This window comes from Mytilus galloprovincialis, chromosome 14 (assembly GCF_965363235.1).
Source record: "Mytilus galloprovincialis chromosome 14, xbMytGall1.hap1.1, whole genome shotgun sequence".
Taxonomy (NCBI): Eukaryota; Metazoa; Mollusca; class Bivalvia; order Mytilida; family Mytilidae; genus Mytilus; species Mytilus galloprovincialis.
In genome coordinates, this window is record NC_134851.1 from 72,610,881 (window position 1) to 72,630,161 (window position 19,281).

At 33.1% G+C, this 19,281-nt stretch overlaps 1 protein-coding gene across 1 annotated transcript in view; it reads right to left on the reverse strand.

The window, feature by feature from the left end:
* The window catches only part of LOC143058047 (uncharacterized), a 36,962-nt gene extending 23,411 nt beyond the window's left edge, over positions 1–13,551 (reverse strand). Inside the window, exons 1-2 of the mRNA XM_076231512.1 lie at positions 13,441–13,551; positions 10,652–10,828 (exon numbers count right to left, since the gene is read on the reverse strand). Of these exons, the coding sequence (XP_076087627.1) occupies positions 10,652–10,751 (100 nt within the window). The 5' untranslated portion in view covers positions 10,752–10,828; positions 13,441–13,551. The remainder of the gene's footprint in view (positions 1–10,651; positions 10,829–13,440) is intronic.
* Positions 13,552–19,281: the final 5,730 nt, after the last annotated feature.

Below are 19,281 nucleotides of genomic sequence, written 5' to 3' on the forward strand. Positions count from 1 at the left end.
ATGTTCACTTTCTGATGAGACTGTCATCAAAGATAGAGATTTAGCACTTTAAAACAGGGTTTTATCAATCATTTTCTACATTTGAAAATGTCAGTAACAAAAGTCAGGAATATGACAGTTCTTGCTTGTCCATTCATTTTTGATGTGTTTTGTCATTTGGTTTTGCCATGTGATTATGGCAGGGTTGGCAAAGTATTACCCGCCCGGGAATTACCGGGTGGGAAAATCCGGGTTTTCCCGGGCTGTGCAATACTCCCAGAAATGGGTAATACTGGGCATTACTGGGCAATATGATTTTTTAAGCTTATTTTAACACAAAATAGTAAAGAGTTGGTGTAGTATCATAGTATTACAGCTAAATATCTACTTGTTATACAGATAACCATTGACAGTCACTTCTAGAGGAATGAAAAACTCAATTTCATTCTCTTCTATGTAGACAGTATATAAGACTTGCATATTAAGATAAGGATACCTTGTTAATTACTAAACATTTTTTTTCAAATTCAATTCAAACTTTGAAAATATACATTCTATTGCAGTAATTAAGTGAATTGTTAATTTTAAATGTTTTACATTCATATTGCTAAATAAACACCCTAAGGGTCATGCTATTAACACTTATATAATTGAAAGGGCTGATTATTGTTACATAAACAAATCTGCATTCTATTCTTAATAATTACTTATTAATAAGTGACAGTACATATACATTATTTAATTGTAATTTTTCGGTTTACTCCTGGTTTGCCCACTTTTAATTCTACCAATTATCTATTAGCAAAGAAAACAAAAAAGACAAAAGGTTTAATGAGCATACAATTGTATAGTCTGTTCCAACTTAGGTATATAGTTTATTAGTGTTTCTTAACTCTAATTAGTATAAATATATTATTTAAGAAAAATGATAAAAAAATAAAAATTTCACTTCATAATTTGATATCAATTCAATATTATCATATAACATACATTTAAAGACTAAACAATGACATTCAGTTACTAAAGTGTCTTCTTAATTTATTAGTTTCTTTATGATTTTCATGATATAAATACTGCAATACAAATTCTCTATATTGCAAACACAATATATATGAATCAAAGTTTATAAGTGCAGTACATAGGAAATAGATAAAGCACTATGGTGAAATAAGAAGAATGGAGCACCATGGGCACTGTATGTATAATAATGGGAAATACAATATTTTATATATATTTCAAAAGTCATAAAACATTATATTTACAAGGTCACTAATAACAATATTTCACTGAGATGTTCAATTGAAATGGAGATGATGGGATGCTATGTCAGAGTAGTCTATCACGCTGACGATTCCGTGTCAGTATCTGCCTTTCAAAAGTAGGAGTATGGTGTCTTTTACTCTGTAACTTCTTCTTTTTTGGTGAGAAGGCTCCTCCTACTGCATGCTGGTTTATATTACATTATATTAGTGCCTGTGACTTATTCAGTAACTCAATGATCTTGTAGATGTAAGAATGGGCATGTTGGAGTCTCATCATAATTGCGTTGTTCCATAGAAAGCGGTATATTTCAACCCAGAAATCTCTGTCACATAATCAGTAAATAATGTTGTAGCGAGTATGTTGTTAGCTTCACCGATGTCTTCTAAACTTTTATGCAAAACATCCTAACAAGAGGCAATACTGCGATTCGTTTTCTAAATCAAGAGATGTCTTCATTTTCTTTATTACACTACTGTAGTCAACATTTTTTTGTGCCTTTCGACAAATATACTTAAAAATTAAAAAATTAGCAACCTTAAATGTATACTACTAGGAACACCATCTGTGCTGCGTTGTTGGTTTCTGCATGGAAGTATTATATTGACGTCAATATAATACTTCCATGGTTTCTGTCTCCTATTTTTTTTCTGAATGAATTTTTTACTGAAGTTGTTTAGCGATGTATCGTTATTTAGCTCCTGAATTTTTTTTTAAATGAGAAAACGCTACCTTGAATACAGATTTACTGTTCAAATTGTGCATTTGTAAAGCTGCAGTTGCATTTATATTCTATTTGTTACGACTAATATGATATTTTTTATATCAAATTTCAGAACAGTGTATTTATTTAAATAATAAGAATATATATATTAATCTTTAATTCATTATTTTACTTTTTACTTTTTTTTCAGTATGTACCATAAATGTACCAAAAACTTAAACTTTTTGATGATATGTTGTTAAAGTAATATACATTTTTGTCTATTTATATTTGTCACTTTTGATACATTTTCTTACAAAAATTATATCAAATTAAAAATATCTTTGCACACTTTCATTGAGTTTAGAGTAGAATATAATTTCTTTTATCAAAAATATTTACATGTAAAATCAGAGGTAAATTATCAAATTCTATACATTTTCCTGCTCAAAAATATCAAATAATTTATTTTTTTTGCACATTTTACTTGATTATATAGCAGAATATAATATCATTTTAAATAAAACAGGTAAAAATTATGGCTATAACTCAGAAATAAACTATAATTGTTAAAACAACAATTCCCTCTATGTTTACATATGCATGTAATTAAAAGTGGGCAAACCAGGATGACGCCAATTTTTCTTACATGTAATTGTTAATTCTTTTAGGATGCATATTTATTTGAAAAAAAAATGGAGTTTTTTTGGCTCTATATTTACAGTTTTACCAATCCAAAGAAACAAAATAGGTTATAAACATCTTTAATGTATAACATTTGTGTTTGATCAATGAATCATCTATAAAATTTAGACCAGTATTTTATATTACCCAGTATTGCCCAGTATTACCCACTAAAACCCAGTAAAATCCAAGTTTTCCCAGTATTTCCCGCTAGGCTGGGCAAAACTCATAAAACCCGGGTTTTTGCCAACCCTAGATTATAGACTTTCTGATTGGATTCTCCTCTGAGTTTAGTATTTTGAGATTTTACTTTTTACCACAAAACATTAAGCGCAAATATCTTCGTCCTCCTTTCAAATTCTCATACAAAACTTGTCTACTCATACATCGTTCTTTTCTTGTAAAACCTAAGAAATCACAAACAGACAACACTATACATCTCGTATACAAGTATATACTAAAAAATGACAATGTTCAACAATTTCCAAAGAAGCAATAATCAAAATCCTGACCACATGCACACCTTCGATATATACTGAGACAAAGAAGTTTAGGAACACTTTTTTTTTTAAATTTTGTTGGTTCTTTCTGGAGAAACATTATTTAAACATCATTGATATAATCCTTAGTTTTACCTGTAATTTAAAACAGTCATTCTTTTTTCCTGGTATTTGATTTCGCACCATTTAAGCTTTGCACGTGTAATTGATGTTTTACCATCTGTACCTGTACTTTTAAAACGATATTAAAAATTTCTTTTTCATTAACGTTCAGAAACACGCCATTGGTAAGAAAAACACATACACAAAAACAAAAAATTGCATGGGGCGTCAACCAGGCCTCCTCGAAAATTACAGTCAGAAAGCTCTTGGAATGGTTGATGAAGGAATGAGTGTTGCTGACATCGTGGCTCGATTTAATGTGCATAAGACAGCAGTTTAGAGACTAATTAACAGATATCCACAAATTACAACTGCACGGGATAGGTCGATATCTTGTAGACCAAAATAAACTATTGTCAAGGGAGGAGTGTTACTTTTGCTTTACGTCAACACGTGACAAGTTTTTTTTCAGGCCACAAAAGTAATGCATTGCCCAAGGGCAGCTGCTGGTGTGCCTGCCAATCCTTCATTGGTACTCATAGGGCATGTAGGGCATGGCTGAGAAATTTATTTTGAATAACACTATACTCATGTCTGCATTTTGACCCTCCCGCACTCCATACAAAGAAAATCCTCATGAATGTGAGTGATAGACATTCATGTTGCTTCTGACTTGTCATTATTCCATTTTGTTATTATCAAAATTATATATATGTTGCTATGATTTTGTAATAAAATAAAATTTCACATTTTTGTTGCTAAACTTTTTTGGCTCAGTATATGTACAAACAGCAAGCAACGTGAACACTTCATAGCCATCAATTTGTAGGACGAGTTATTTGGAATATGTACCTGTATTAACTCATAATGAGAAAAACGCATTAACAGACGGACGGGGGACAGACGGACAGAAAGGAGTAAAACAATACGCCAATTTTTAGCAGTGAGTGCATATAAAATGAAAACCTGCTAGCTTTCAAACTGAATCACAATATAAACATTGAATGAGATGGACGGACAGACAGACAGACAGACAGATGGACAGACAAAGGTATACAATATAACGTCTCGTTAAGGAACTATAAAAACGCGATCAAAATCCAAATTTTAAAATATGTTAGATTGCACAAATGAAAGATCACCAATAATTAAATTTTTGATGAAATTAAACAAAGTTCAATTCTGAACCCCAATTTGGACCAACTGTGCAAACAATAAAAAATCTGAATACATGCTTTGAAATAGCACATCAAAGAACCCCATTCCATTAAGAAAAGCGGAATATAAGAACAAATTGTGAACCAGGTGCTCCGCAGGGCGCAGCTTTATACGACCGCAGAGGTCGAACCCTGAACAGTTGGGGCAAGTATGGACAAAACATTCAAGCGTGATACAGCACTGAATTTGGATTGTGATCAAATTTTTGACATTACATGGTTTTTTTTACACAAAACAAATGTCAAGATTTTACAAATCAATTAAAGATTTCTTCTTCAAACTTATTTAAATCTAAAATTAAATAGTTGACACAGCATAGGTTTCTGACACAGAATGAATGTGGTCTAATGAACTTAAAAAAATTTTTTTGCCTTTGAGCAATTCACTATGCTGTTGAATATTAATCCTCTAAAAAAAATGTTTGAAGAAATTTTCTTTTTATTTATGAAATCTGAAATGAGAAAAAGCTCCATCAGCAACATTTTATATTGGCAAATTTCCAATGAAGTTATTTACATAAAGTTATTGGCAAATAAAAATAGAAAATGACATCATAGTCATGTCTGGCAAATTTCTAACATATATTATCAACTACTATTCTATACAAAGAAAGATAACTCCAATTGAAAATTAATTGCTATTGCACAATATTGTGCAATTAGATATTTCTTGCTATTGTGCAATACTGTGCAATTGAAAATTTCTTGCTATTGCACAATACTTGATATGGAATCCTGATTTGGACCAACTTGAAAACTGGGCCCATAATCAAAAATCAAAGTACATGTTTAGATAAAGCATATCAAATAAGCCCAAAAATTTAATTTTTGTTAAAATCAAACTTAGTTTAATTTTGGACCCTTTGGACCTTAATGTAGACCAATTTGAAAACTGGACCAAAAATTAAGAATCTACATACACAGTTAGATTTGGCATATCAAAGAACCCATTTATTCAATTTTTGATGAAATCAAACAAAGTTTAATTTTGGACCCCCATTTGGACCAACTTGAAAACTAGGCCAATAATTAAAAATCTAAGTACATTTTTAAATTCAGCATATCAAAGAACCCCAAAGATTCAATTTTTGTTAAAATCAAACTAAGTTTAATTTTGGACCCTTTGGACCTTAATGTAGACCAATTTGAAAACAGGACCAAAAATTAAGAATATACATACATAGTTAGATTCGGCATATCAAAGAACCCCAATTATTCAATTTTTGATGAAATCACACAAAGTTCAATTTTGGACCCTTTGGGCCCCTTATTCCTAAACTGTTGGGACCAAAACTCCCAAAATCAAACCCAACCTTCCTTTTATGGTCATAAACCTTGTGTTTAAATTTCATAGATTTCTATTTACTTATACTAAAGTTATGGTGCAAAAACCAAAAGTAATGCTTCTTTGGGCCCCTTTTTGGCCCCTAATTTATAAACTGTTGTGGCCTTAACTCCAAAAATCAATCCCAACCTTCCTTTTGTGGTCATAAACCTTGTGTTTAAATTTCATTGATTTCTATTTACTTATACTAAAGTTATTGTGCGAAAACCAAGAATAATGCTTATTTTGGCCCTTTTTTGGCCCTTAATTCCTAAACTGTTGGGACCAAAACTCCCAAAATCAATCCCAACTGTCCTTTTGTGGTCATAAACCTTGTGTCAAAATTTCATAGATTTCTATTCACTTAAACTAAAGTAATAGTGCGAAAACCAAGAAAATACTTATTTGGGGCCTTTTTGGCCCCTAATTCCTAAAATATTGGGACCAAAACTCCCAAAATCAATCCAAACCTTCCTTTTGTGGTCATAAACCTTTCATTGATTTCTATTCACTTTTACTAAAGTTAGAGTGCAAAAACTAAAAGTATTCGGACGACGACGACGACGATGCAAGACAACGCAGGACGACGACGCCAACGTGACAGCAATATACGACCAAAAAATTAAAATTTTGCGGTCGTATAAAAACAATATTTAAAAACAATAGAAAATAGAAAATGACATCATAGTCATGTCTGGCAAATGTCCAACATACATTATCTAAAAACATTTTAGATAAGATAAGGAAACCAGATGCTCCGCAGGGCGCAGCTTTATATACGACCGCAGAGGTTGAACCCTGAACGGTTGGGGCAAGTATGGACACAACATTCAAGCTGGATTCAGCTCTAAATTTGGACTGTGATTAAATAGTTGACACAGCATAGGTTTCTGACACAGAATGAATGTGGTCTAATGAACTTAAAAAAAAATTTTTGCCTTTGAGCAATTCACTATGCTGTTGAATATATTAATCCTCTCAAAAAAATGTTTGAAGAAATTTTCTTTTTATTTATGAAATCTGAAATGAAAAAAATTGACCCCCCAATTTTTTTTCCACATCCCCCTTTCCCTTATTTCAAAACTGATCTCAATTCAAATTTCTAATGAAGTTTGCAACAATAACTACTCATTTAAATACATCATAAAATATTAAAATGTAAAAAAAGTGCTTGCTATCACTGAATGGTAAAGATTGTTTTAATCTATCAGTTGGTAGTAAAAGTGAATATACATTGTATATTGTATAAAACAATGATTTAAGTTGATTCAACTACTATTCTGGACAAAGAAAGATAACTCCAATTGAAATCCAATTGGAATTTCTTGCTATTGCACAATATTGTGCAATTAGATATTTCTTGCTATTGTGCAATACTGTGCAATTGAAAATATTTGCTATTGCACAATACAATTGAAGATTTCTTGCTATTGCACAATACTGTGCAATTGATGATTTCTTGCTATTGCTGAATACTGTGCAATTGAAGATTTCTTGCTATTGCACAATACTTAATATAATAATTTTGGATCCTGATTTGGACCAACTTGAAAACTGGGCCCATAATCAAAAATCTTAGTACATGTTTAGATTCAGCATATCAAAGAGGCCCAAGAATTCAATTTTTGTTAAAATAATACTTAGTTTAATTTTGGACCCTTTGGAATTTAATGTAGACCAATTTTAAAACGGGACTAAAAATTAAGAATCTACATACACAGTTAGATTTGGCATATCAAAGAACCCCAATTATTCAATTTTTGATGAAATCAAACAAAGTTTAATTTTGGACCCCGATTTGGACCAACTTGAAAACTGGGCCAATAATAAAAAATCTAAGTACATTTTTAGATTCAGCATATCAAAGAACTCCAAGGATTCAATTTTTGTTAAAATCAAACTGAGTTTAATTTTGGACCCTTTGGACCTTAATGTAGACCAATTTGAAAACGGGACCAAAAATTAAGAATCTACATACACAGTTAGATTCGGCATATCAAAGAACCCCAATTATTCAATTTTTGATGAAATCAAACAAAGTTTAATTTTGGACCCTTTGGGCCCTTTATTGGACCAAAACTCCCAAAATCAATACCAACCTTCCTTTTATGGTCATAAACCTTGTGTTTAAATTTCATAGATTTCTATTTACTTATACTAAAGTTATGGTGCGAAATCAAGAAAAATGCTTATTTTGGTTCCTTTTTGGCCCCTAATTCCTAAACTGTTGGGACCTTAACTCCCAAAATCAATACCAACCTTCCTTTTGTGGTCATAAACATTGTGTTTAAATTTCATTGATTTCTATTAACTTAAACTAAAGTTATTGTGCGAAAACCAAGAATAATGCTTATTTGGGCCCTTTTTTGGCCCTTAATTCCTAAACTATTGGAACCAAAACTCCCAAAATCAATACCAACCTTTCTTTTGTGGTCATAAACCTTGTGTCAAAATTTCATAGATTTCTATTAACTTAAACTAAAGTTATAGTGCGAAAACCAAGAAAATGCTTATTTGGGCCCTTTTTGCCCCTAATTCCTAAAATGTTGGGACCAAAACTCCCAAAATCAATCCCAACCTTCCTTTTGTGGTCATAAACCTTGTGTTAAAATTTCATAGATTTCTATTCACTTTTACTCAAGTTAGAGTGCGAAAACTAAAAGTGTTCGGACGACGACGACGACGACAACGACGCAGACGACGACGCCAACGTGATAGCAATATACGACGAAAATTTTTTCAAATTTTGCGGTCGTATAAAAAAGCTCCATCAGCAACATTTTATATTGGCTAATTTCCAATGAAGTTATTTACATAAAGTTATTGGCAAATAAAAATAGAAAATGACATCATAGTCATGTCTGGCAAATTTCCAACTTATATTATCAACTACTATTCTATACAAAGAAAGATAACTCCAATTGAAAATTAATTGCTATTGCACAATATTGTGCAATTAGATATTTCTTGCTATTGTGCAATACTGTGCAATTGAAAATTTCTTGCTATTGCACAATACTTGATATGGAATCCTGATTTGGACCAACTTGAAAACTGGGCCCATAATCAAAAATCAAAGTACATGTTTAGATAAAGCATATCAAATAAGCCCAAAAATTTAATTTTTGTTAAAATCAAACTTAGTTTAATTTTGGACCCTTTGGACCTTAATGTAGACCAATTTGAAAACTGGACCAAAAATAAAGAATCTACATACACAGTTAGATTTGGCATATCAAAGAACCCATTTATTCAATTTTTGATGAAATCAAACAAAGTTTAATTTTGGACCCCCATTTGGACCAACTTGAAAACTAGGCCAATAATTAAAAATCTAAGTACATTTTTAAATTCAGCATATCAAAGAACCCCAAAGATTCAATTTTTGTTAAAATCAAACTAAGTTTAATTTTGGACCCTTTGGACCTTAATGTAGACCAATTTGAAAACAGGACCAAAAATTAAGAATATACATACATAGTTAGATTCGGCATATCAAAGAACACCAATTATTCAATTTTTGATGAAATCACACAAAGTTCAATTTTGGACCCTTTGGGCCCCTTATTCCTAAACTGTTGGGACCAAAACTCCAAAAATCAATCCCAACCTTCCTTTTGTGGTCATAAACCTTGTGTTTAAATTTCATTGATTTCTATTTACTTATACTAAAGTTATTGTGCGAAAACCAAGAATAATGCTTATTTGGGCCCTTTTTTGGCCCTTAATTCCTAAACTGTTGGGACCAAAACTCCCAAAATCAATCCCAACCGTCCTTTTGTGGTCATAAACCTTGTGTCAAAATTTCATAGATTTCTATTCACTTAAACTAAAGTAATAGTGCGAAAACCAAGAAAATGCTTATTTGGGCCCTTTTTGGCCCCTAATTCCTAAAATATTGGGACCAAAACTCCCAAAATCAATCCCAACCTTCCTTTTGTGGTCATAAACATTAAAACCTTGTGTTAAAATTTCATTGATTTCTATTCACTTTTACTAAAGTTAGAGTGTGAAAACTAAAAGTATTCGGACGACGACGACGATGATGCAAGACAACGCAGGACGATGACGCCAACGTGATAGCAATATACAACCAAAAAATTAACATTTTGCGGTCGTATAAAAACAATATTTAATTTATTAAAATTGTTAATCAAGGATTGTGTGATCCCAGCCGACATCTTTCTCTTATTTGTTATTTTTTTAATTTGTTACTAATAGATACAGATTCCTACACTGCAACAAGTGTATTACGATATTTCTCCACTCGAGACAGTTAAATTTTATTATTTAAAGCGCGAGGCTTGCCGAGCTCTTTAAATAACTAAAATTTAACTGTCGAGAGTGGGGAAATATCATAATACACGAGTTATAGTGTCTGAATCTGTTTCTCTAATGATTTTTATCCTTCTTTTCAAAGATTTTCAGAAACTTGTGTTCTTTATATGGGACGTCATCAGGCATTGCCGCCTTTTTTCATGGCGTCACAATAGGAAATTCAGAAGAAAACAAAACATTTAGACGTCATAATCAAATTTCGACTAATCATTTGCCGAGAACAGATTTTTCACTAGTGAGGAGAAATATTTTTCTCACACCGGTCAGGAAATGTGAAAATAGCACAAAAATTAGAGAATATGTGTTCTCTGTATCATTCCAACTTAAAATATATAAAACAAAACCTGTTGAATAGGATAATACCTATAATTCTCGGTATCTTTTGTCTGTATGTCTTCTACTTGTTACTGTGAATCAGGTGGTATAGTCCGTTTTAGTGACCCTGGTTCTGTTGGTTCAGTCATTTTTTACTCTTATTCTGACCTACATTTGTGCAATTTACCAGGATTCAATTTTTAGATAACATTAAATATATTTTGTATACCTGTAGTTCTTGGTATCTTTATCTGTATGTCTTCTACTTGTCTCTGTAAATCAGGTGGTATTGTCCGTTTTAGTGGTCTATCTTCTGCTGGTTCAGTCATTCTGTCATATGAAATCTACTCTTCACTTCTCGTTATTTAAACAGTCAATCTTTAAAGAGCTTTTTATTGGACAATTACTGTGAAAATAAAAGTAAAAACAATATATGTATAAGTCATCCCAAAATAATTATCAACAAAATATATCTAATTTATTGCAAATGAAATTAGCCATGTTAAAATTGTGTGTTGAGGTGTGTACCTCACCTGTGTATGTGTTGTAACCAAAAATTGATTGACTAAAAAAATCCTTCATTCTACTACCCATCATGCCCATAAAAGAGGGTTGTAATGAAGTACCTTCATGATGAATAACGGTAAAAATTCTTGCCAAATGACTTTAACAGTAATTTTTCGTGTATGACAATATAATGAACACTTTCTTAAGACCATAAAAACATCAACTGATTGTGACGAATTACGTGTTTTTTTCTTCCAAAAATGACAGTACTTAACGATAATTATTTGTATCCTGATTTAGAGTAATTTCTCGCAATTTGATTGGCTGGTATTGTCCTAGTAATTTTCTGTACAATTTTTTATTATGTCAATTGGATCCCTTATTTATAACATCAATTGGAATAATCTCCCTTATACCATTGACCTAATAAAATTTGGGCACACCCCTACCACTTCGACTGGGTTCCCTTTGGCCGGAGGTACTACTTCCAATCGCGTCGGGAATGCCGTAAAGTGGTTTACTGTCGCAAAATTTCTTGGAAATGTTGGTTGAACTGGAAATGGTGGTGGGAAGGATTTATGTTCTTTGTATCTTACTTCTTTTAACTTTAATTTCCTGCAGGTTTTAAATAGTACTGGAAATCTATCTTGGCTGTTTTGTATTTTGGTAGGGGTGTGCCCTATAAGTGTTGTCCAAATTAGGAAGAAACTTTATAAAACTGTACACTGACATTGTACTTACATTCATGTTACTGTACACAAATTTAATTTCTATTTAAAAACACATTTTATTTATACACTTACCGTTGTAGTAGTTTACAACCATTTTAAAGTTAAGGACAGTTCGAAAAATTATAGATTAACTCTAAATTTAGTAACTTCATTTGCATTGTACTATGTTTGATTCATTTTCTGTTCAACATTACATAATGATATAGAGTATCCAATAGCAACGTCAACAATGGACAATTATGACGTCACATACATGATACCATTTTTTTGTACTTCAGGGATTCTAATTTTGTATACTTTGTCCTGATGAAGCCGATCTAATCGGCGAAACATGTCGACAATAAAAGATGCAGTTTACTTTTAAGTGTTGTTGTCAATGTAGCGGTATTTGATTTTTTATCTGACAACCCTGCAAACCATCTGGTATCCACTTAAGGGAACTCTACCAGCACAAAACATAAGAGGCGTTGGTTCAGCAGCTCTTTATTTACTTCCTTTAACTGTATTACTATATTTTATCATAGTATAATTTCCTTGTAAATTTTAGTAACGGTATGTATAATGGCAACTTAGCCAGTAGTCTCAAACATTTTAAATTTACATTTGTAAAATAAATTCTTGTAAACAATGATTACAAAAAGTAAAGAACATAAGACTGTGTTACACAAATTTATAAAAATCTTTAAAAGTGCAATGAAATAATAATTAATAAGATTTAAAATTACTTAACCAAGTGAACATGCATTGATGTTTTGGTATCTTTGATATATATACATTATAAGAAAATGTACCATAAATACTGAAATTCAGCTCGAAAAAGTTTGTACGTGTTATGACCTGAGATTTGATTCTTCAATGCAGGTCATGACCTGCATTTTCATCGTCACAGGTTGACAGGTATGGATGGCTACAGTGCTGAAGGTCCTGGGTTCGATCATGACTCAGGACACTGGAAGTTCAGTACTATTAGTAGGGTGATTTTCACCCTCCCACACACATCTCTGAGACCTAGACCGGAGATTAAACTAGAATGGGTACTTTGGAGGTCTTGGTTGGTCAAAGTGGTCCCCGACTTTGACCTGGAGATCAATCTATAGATATCTCTCAGTTTGTCTGTTCCCACAAGAAGCCCGGTGGTTTTCTCCGAGTTCTTCTGTTTCCTCCACCATAATAACAGATAATGTCGGGGACCACTTGGACCAGCCAAGTTTCTCCTAACACTCCCACTGTGTTGGGTTGGGGATTGTCCTGGTAGTGGGTTGTATACAAGTTAGTGACACATCTCCATGATAGGGATAGTACACAGATTCCACTGTACCCTCGCAGCAATCAAGGGGTGCTCCATTTACGGAAGGATCTTCGTACATACATACATACATACATACATATAAACATGGTAAAATTTTAACCAACTATAGTTACTATACACTAACGGTAGCCGAAAATGACTGTTTGACGCCTGACGTAAAAGGGCATTACTACCCTCATAAAACATGTGTAAAAACCAATGTTACAGCAATACTTTAAATACCTAAAATGATGTGACTTATGTTCAATATGTATGACATGTATGAGCTTTTGATTTTGCCATTTGATTAGGACTTTCTTCTTCTTTCTTCTTCTCCGAGTTCAGTATTTTTGTAATAATACTTTTTCCTTACCCATGTGTTACCTGGCAAATTGAACGGTGCAATTTTCTCGGTATATCGTGTGTCTGGTCAAATAAAGGTGAATTAATATTTCGATAAACCAAGGATTTGTAGAGTATATATAGTCTTACATTCTTGAATGAACCAACTTTTCTAATTTTTTTGTACTTTCGTTTTGGTAAGCTTCTTCTTCTCTAAGTAAATCCCTCCGCCGGTCTCACTAATTAGCGACAAGAAGAATTTTAGCGAAAAGAGGGAGCGTCTTTTTACCACAGAACACCATAGAATACCACAGAACACCACAGAATACCACAGAACGGTCCAACGATTTACAGAAAAGAGCGACGATTTACAGAAAAGAACCGAAAAGAACCGAAAAGGACCAAAAAGAACCGAAAAGGACCGAAAAGAACCGAAAAGAGGATACATATATATTTATTAAATAAAGTTAAAACAATGTACACGGATTTTTGTTATATTGTTAACAATTCGTCGTAATAATAAAATTGAATGCACAATTCCAAATTTAGATTGTGCATTTATAGGGATATGTGAATTTACAAAAAAGAAACAATATAACTTGTTTTTTTTTAGTAATATTTTTTTCATAATTTGTACAAGTAAACTATTATAGGTCAAAATACGGCCTTCAACAGGGAGCACACACCAAACAGCAAATTATAAAGGGGCCCCCAAAAATGCAATCTAATTAAAACCCGATCTCTCATCGCTCCTGTTTCTGATGTGTCGCGTGGGAGATCTAACGAAACCCGCTTTGAGGTCACATGTGAGTGACCTCGTAGGTGTGTCTTTTTCGACCAATGAAATTGAGTCTTCCACGATCTTGGAAGTTTAACGTAAGGCAAAGGGATGTAACTCATTTTATTTACGACGAAATCGTCAGTCAAAATAATTCATAAACTTTTTTAATTGGCTTATTAATAGGTCGTCAACTCATTTGCATATCTTTATAAATTCATAACTTTTAGTTCACTCACATGTGACCTCAAAGCCGGTTTCGTTAGATCTCCCACGCGACATATCAGAAACAGGAGCGATGAGAGATCGGTTTTTAATTAGATTGCCAAAAATGACTATTGAAAAAAAACATTCAAACGGGAAAACCAACGGATTAATCAATATAAAAACGAGAAACAAGAAACACAAACCACATCAAAAAACGACAACCATGCACTGAACATCAGGAGAACCGCCTTTATTTGTTGGACCCATGTTTTTACACGACTGTTCGCATTTTGATACGTATAGTATTTTTTTCTCGCATCTTAAGACCAAACTCGCAGATGTGGACACCTCGGAATTGGTCATTGGTTCCGATCAAGAAGGATCTTTAGTTAAAGCCATTGTCAAAAGTTTTCCAGAGGCAACTCATGTATTATGTACCCGGCATTTAAAACTAAACCTTTCAGAAAAGATGAAAAATGGAGTTGGGATGCATAGAAAGGACAGATTAGATATCGAGCAACGCATTTTTGGAAGAAATGCATGGTATTTCTAATGCAGACGATAGTGCCGCTTTTGAAGAAAAGTGTGAAGAAGTCGAAGAATTCTGTTACGGGAAAAATTTCCATCATTGAAAGGCTACTTTTCAACGGTTTTGAAGCCAGTACTTAAAGGGAAAATATATGAGCCGCAAAATGCGGGAAGAATTGAAAGAGAGTGGACTAACAACAACAGTGAGTCTTACAATCATGTTCATAAGATAGCTGTTGATTGGAAGCCTCAGTCATTAGTTGACTTTGGGATAAAGATGACAGACATAGAAGAGGCTAATTATAAAGATTTACGGAGAGAGTGATAGGGAGAGGACCTTATACGCTTGCGAGCACACACGAACATTTTAAGATTGACAGGCACGTTTGGGCAAACAAAACTTTAATGGAAAGGTACAAATATTTTGCCAGGTTCCGCCGATACCGTATGAAGACCAAATTGGTTAAGTCAACAGATGGCAGACGAGTGGTCAATGAAGCTAGGTCGTAAGGAAAGAAGAAAGGTCAAAGGAAAAGGAAACTGGCTGATAGGACAACTACGATAAAACGGCAACGCGTGCAGTAAATTGATTTCAAAAAACAAACTGTGTGTTATTCAATGCTTTTATATGTATATATATATTTCTCAGCCAGTGGCGTAGCTAGATCATTTTCAAGTGTACGCCCGAACCTCAGTCAGGGCCTAAAGGCCCTATTGGATCCAGGCCAATGAACCAGCTGGTAGTAAATGAGCGGGTGCTAAGCCTTGGGAAGTTTTAAAGTTATTGAGAATGACATATCATTCCTGTTATTGAAAAGTCATATCAATAACAGCATTCTTTAGATTCACAATGGTTATTTAAAAAAAAAAATCGATATTCTTTTCGGTTCTTTTCGGTCCTTTTCGGTTCTTTTTGGTCCTTTTCGGTCCTTTTCGGTTCTTTTCTGTAAATCGTCGCTCTTTTCTGTAAGTCGTCGAACCCCCACAGAACACTAAAAATATACCACAGAACACATATAATATGCCACAGAACTCCTAAATAGTAACAATTCAGACATTGCAGTTGTTGTTATTGCTAATTATGTCTATAATATGACTTTATTAGTCAAACAAATTAAAAATTTCAATCAAGTGTCGACTCATTGTCCTTACGACCCCAATCGACTTGGCCTTTAATTGGGACCAGACTAAAAATTAATGTAAGACCAATTATCGAGAAAACCACATAGAATTGTAAAAATATAATTTTTTCTTGTTGGAAATTGAAGGTCGAAGACTGATTTACGTTTGTTTGTGTGTGTGTGTGTGTGTCTTCCTCAAATTTCAAGTGAAAAAATTCTAGTTTAGATAAGTCTTGTCTGTGGTCAAATTTCAATAATAATAAAGAGATATAAAATTAAGTTGAAAATTTTAATTTGATAACATCAATAACAAAACAATTTAATAAATACATTAATGTCTTTTTTCGGCTCTTTCTGTTCTTGGTCTCTTTCTCTGCATAGGTTTCTTGGCTATTGACTTAGCCTTGTTCACAACAGAGTATAGTCCATCGGATGAAGTTATGATATTTTCGTGTTTTCTTTTTTTACTGTCCTGCAGGAAATTATTAAAGAGCTTTCGTTTTTCCTCGTCTGATTTTGTTTTCCAGATGGCATCTGCTATAGTGTACTGTTTGTATGAGTTGACCAGCATGTAGTCCCCAGAATGATGAAGGGCTGACCGTAGATTAATGAACTGGAAGTCCACCATGTCAAATAGTTTATCAACCAAATCTGGTGCATGTTGGGGCTTCCAGTTGACTGCCACTTTCATCACCCGGTTCATGGATTCTGCATTGTTGTTCGTCCACATTTGCTTAGTGCCTAAACGTCTATTGGGTGCATTAACGAATTCTTCAACTCGTGGCTTAAAACTTTGTTCGTAATATTTCAGGAACTGAGGATGATTTGCACACAAGTCCTTGAGCTCCGAATCTGCCCTTGCAAAATGTTACGTCATTGTCTGAAGATGTTGGTTCTATGTCAGTTGATGAGACTGATAATGGAGAAGTGCATTCTGACTCTTTTGGAGATGGTGGCGGTTTTGCATTGGGTGAGGAACAAATGGTTTCATTCACGACAAAATTCATCGACTCGGTCACTGATTCGTAATCACCAATGTCTGACATTTCTGATGTTTTCGTCTTAATCGGCGAGCTGTGGTTTGTTGGTGTGAAACTTTGATTCAGTTGGGTAGTATTTTGTGGTGTGCTGGTTGTTAGCGGGACGAAATCATTTGGCGTCCACATACCGTTTATTCCCCAATTAGTGTGAGTCCACATTATAGTTAATAACCCTGATGGTGGAAGGTGAAGCGGGTTGTATGTTGTATTCAACGTGCGGTATGCAAGATGACCTTTACCATAAACTGGTGGGTAAATTGTTTGGATATTCTTACCAATGACATCAGCAGCTGCCATTATGGTCCATGCGGACGACCATGCCCTGTCGGTTGCACATTGGATGCACGATTCCCGAAAGGTAGGGGACAACATCAATATATTGGAAGCGTTAGGGTGAGATGTATACAAGTCAATGTTGGTTAACATGTTGATGCATGTCATTACACGTAACTGAGTAGCAGACTGATCATGGCCAAACAATAATAGTGAAAGGGAGTTGAAAAAAACAATTGCCATTGCTGTTTGCATAAAGTGGTGTTCCGACGTCTTTGATATCTAAACTCTGTATATACATTATGGAGACAGGATCCACTGGCAAATGGTCAAGTGACTGGCATGTTAGATCTGGTAGAGACATATTGGAGACTGTGGTTGCTTCTCGTCGAGCGGCATAACGAAGAGACTCAAAACCATTCTGAGCAGCCTATAACAGCAAATGAGAGTAATTAAAAACAATGATAACAAATATTTATGCTGTATGAATGTCAAAGAGTACAAGGCTTATCTTATTCCAAATTTTAATGGCAAATAATTACTTTTAATAGGTTATACAGTCTACTTTATAATTCTATCAGTTTCATTGGGCAGGGGGGGAAATTACATTTCAGACGTTATTTCGATATTATGATGTTTAAGGCTGCATTTGTCATTTATTCTGGACAAAAACACCGTAATATCGAAATAACAGTCTTACTTTAAAATTCTAGATTCAATGGACAGAGGAAAAAAATATATTTCAGACGTTATTTCGATATTACATGATGTTTAAGGCTGTATTTGTCATTTATTCTGGACAAAAACACCGTAATATCGAAATAACAGTCTTACTTTATAATTCTATCAGTTTCATTGGGCAGGGGGGGAAATTACATTTCAGACGTTATTTCGATATTATGATGTTTAAGGCTGCATTTGTCATTTATTCTGGACAAAAACACCGTAATATCGAAATAACAGTCTTACTTTATAATTCTGTCTGTTCTGTCTGCAGTCACCACAGGGCCAGAAAATCGACCTTTTTAGGTACGAGATTTTGCGTTTTGGCATTTTGACTTTACTGATTAACTTTGAAACTTTATAATAGATTTAGAAAGATTTTTGGAAATTATTTCTTGTTCTATCAATATATACCCTTTGATCAATATCTTTCAATTTTGGAGCCAATCGAAAATTTGACCAATGATATTAACAGGAAATAAAATATTGTCCAATTATTTTTATCGGAAGTAAAAGATGATCCAATAACATTTACAGGAAGGAATTGTGATTCCAGTACTTTATGGTTTCACGTTTCCATTGTCTAACCCAAGATTTGAGACGTCGCTAACAGAACCAAAATGTGAAATGACTTCATTGGGGACATTGCTAAAAAAACAAAAAGTTATGTAGGACTTCTTTTAAATTTCCATTTCTTTTGACAGCGTGGTTGAATTATAGAAGCCATCCGTTCTTTTCAATTTTTGACAACCTCATTAGTGGGGTTGTGTTTGTTAAATTACTCTTAATAATGACCATCATATAGACTTTTGTTTTACTAGTATTATTCAAAACAAAAATGAATTGTATAAGTATGTAAAAAACATGACCCATTCAAAGATATTGCATGATAATTGATTAAAATCGTACTACAGGAACTTTATGCATTTTAAATAAAATTTAGATATATTCACAATAAGTAATCAGTCAAAGTCCTCGATCTCTTTCTGTCGGTTAGATTTTGATATTTGTCTCTTGTCTTATTTTTGGTATAACTATTTATATATAATAACAGAGACATATATATGTCTCTGATAATAATAAGAAGAAAATGAATAAAAAATATATATGAGGTGTTGATGACGGTGGTTTGTGGAGTTGTCATCTTATAGACTTTCCTTTTCTGTTCGGTGTGTTCAATGTAGATATATTTGATATTTTAAACTTTAATTTGATATAATTTTTGGCATTAATAACTAAAAAAATATATTAAGGTCACAATGAATTCGATAAATAAAAAAAAATAAAAACAAATTGCGCTGTTCAGCGATATGCGGTTTGC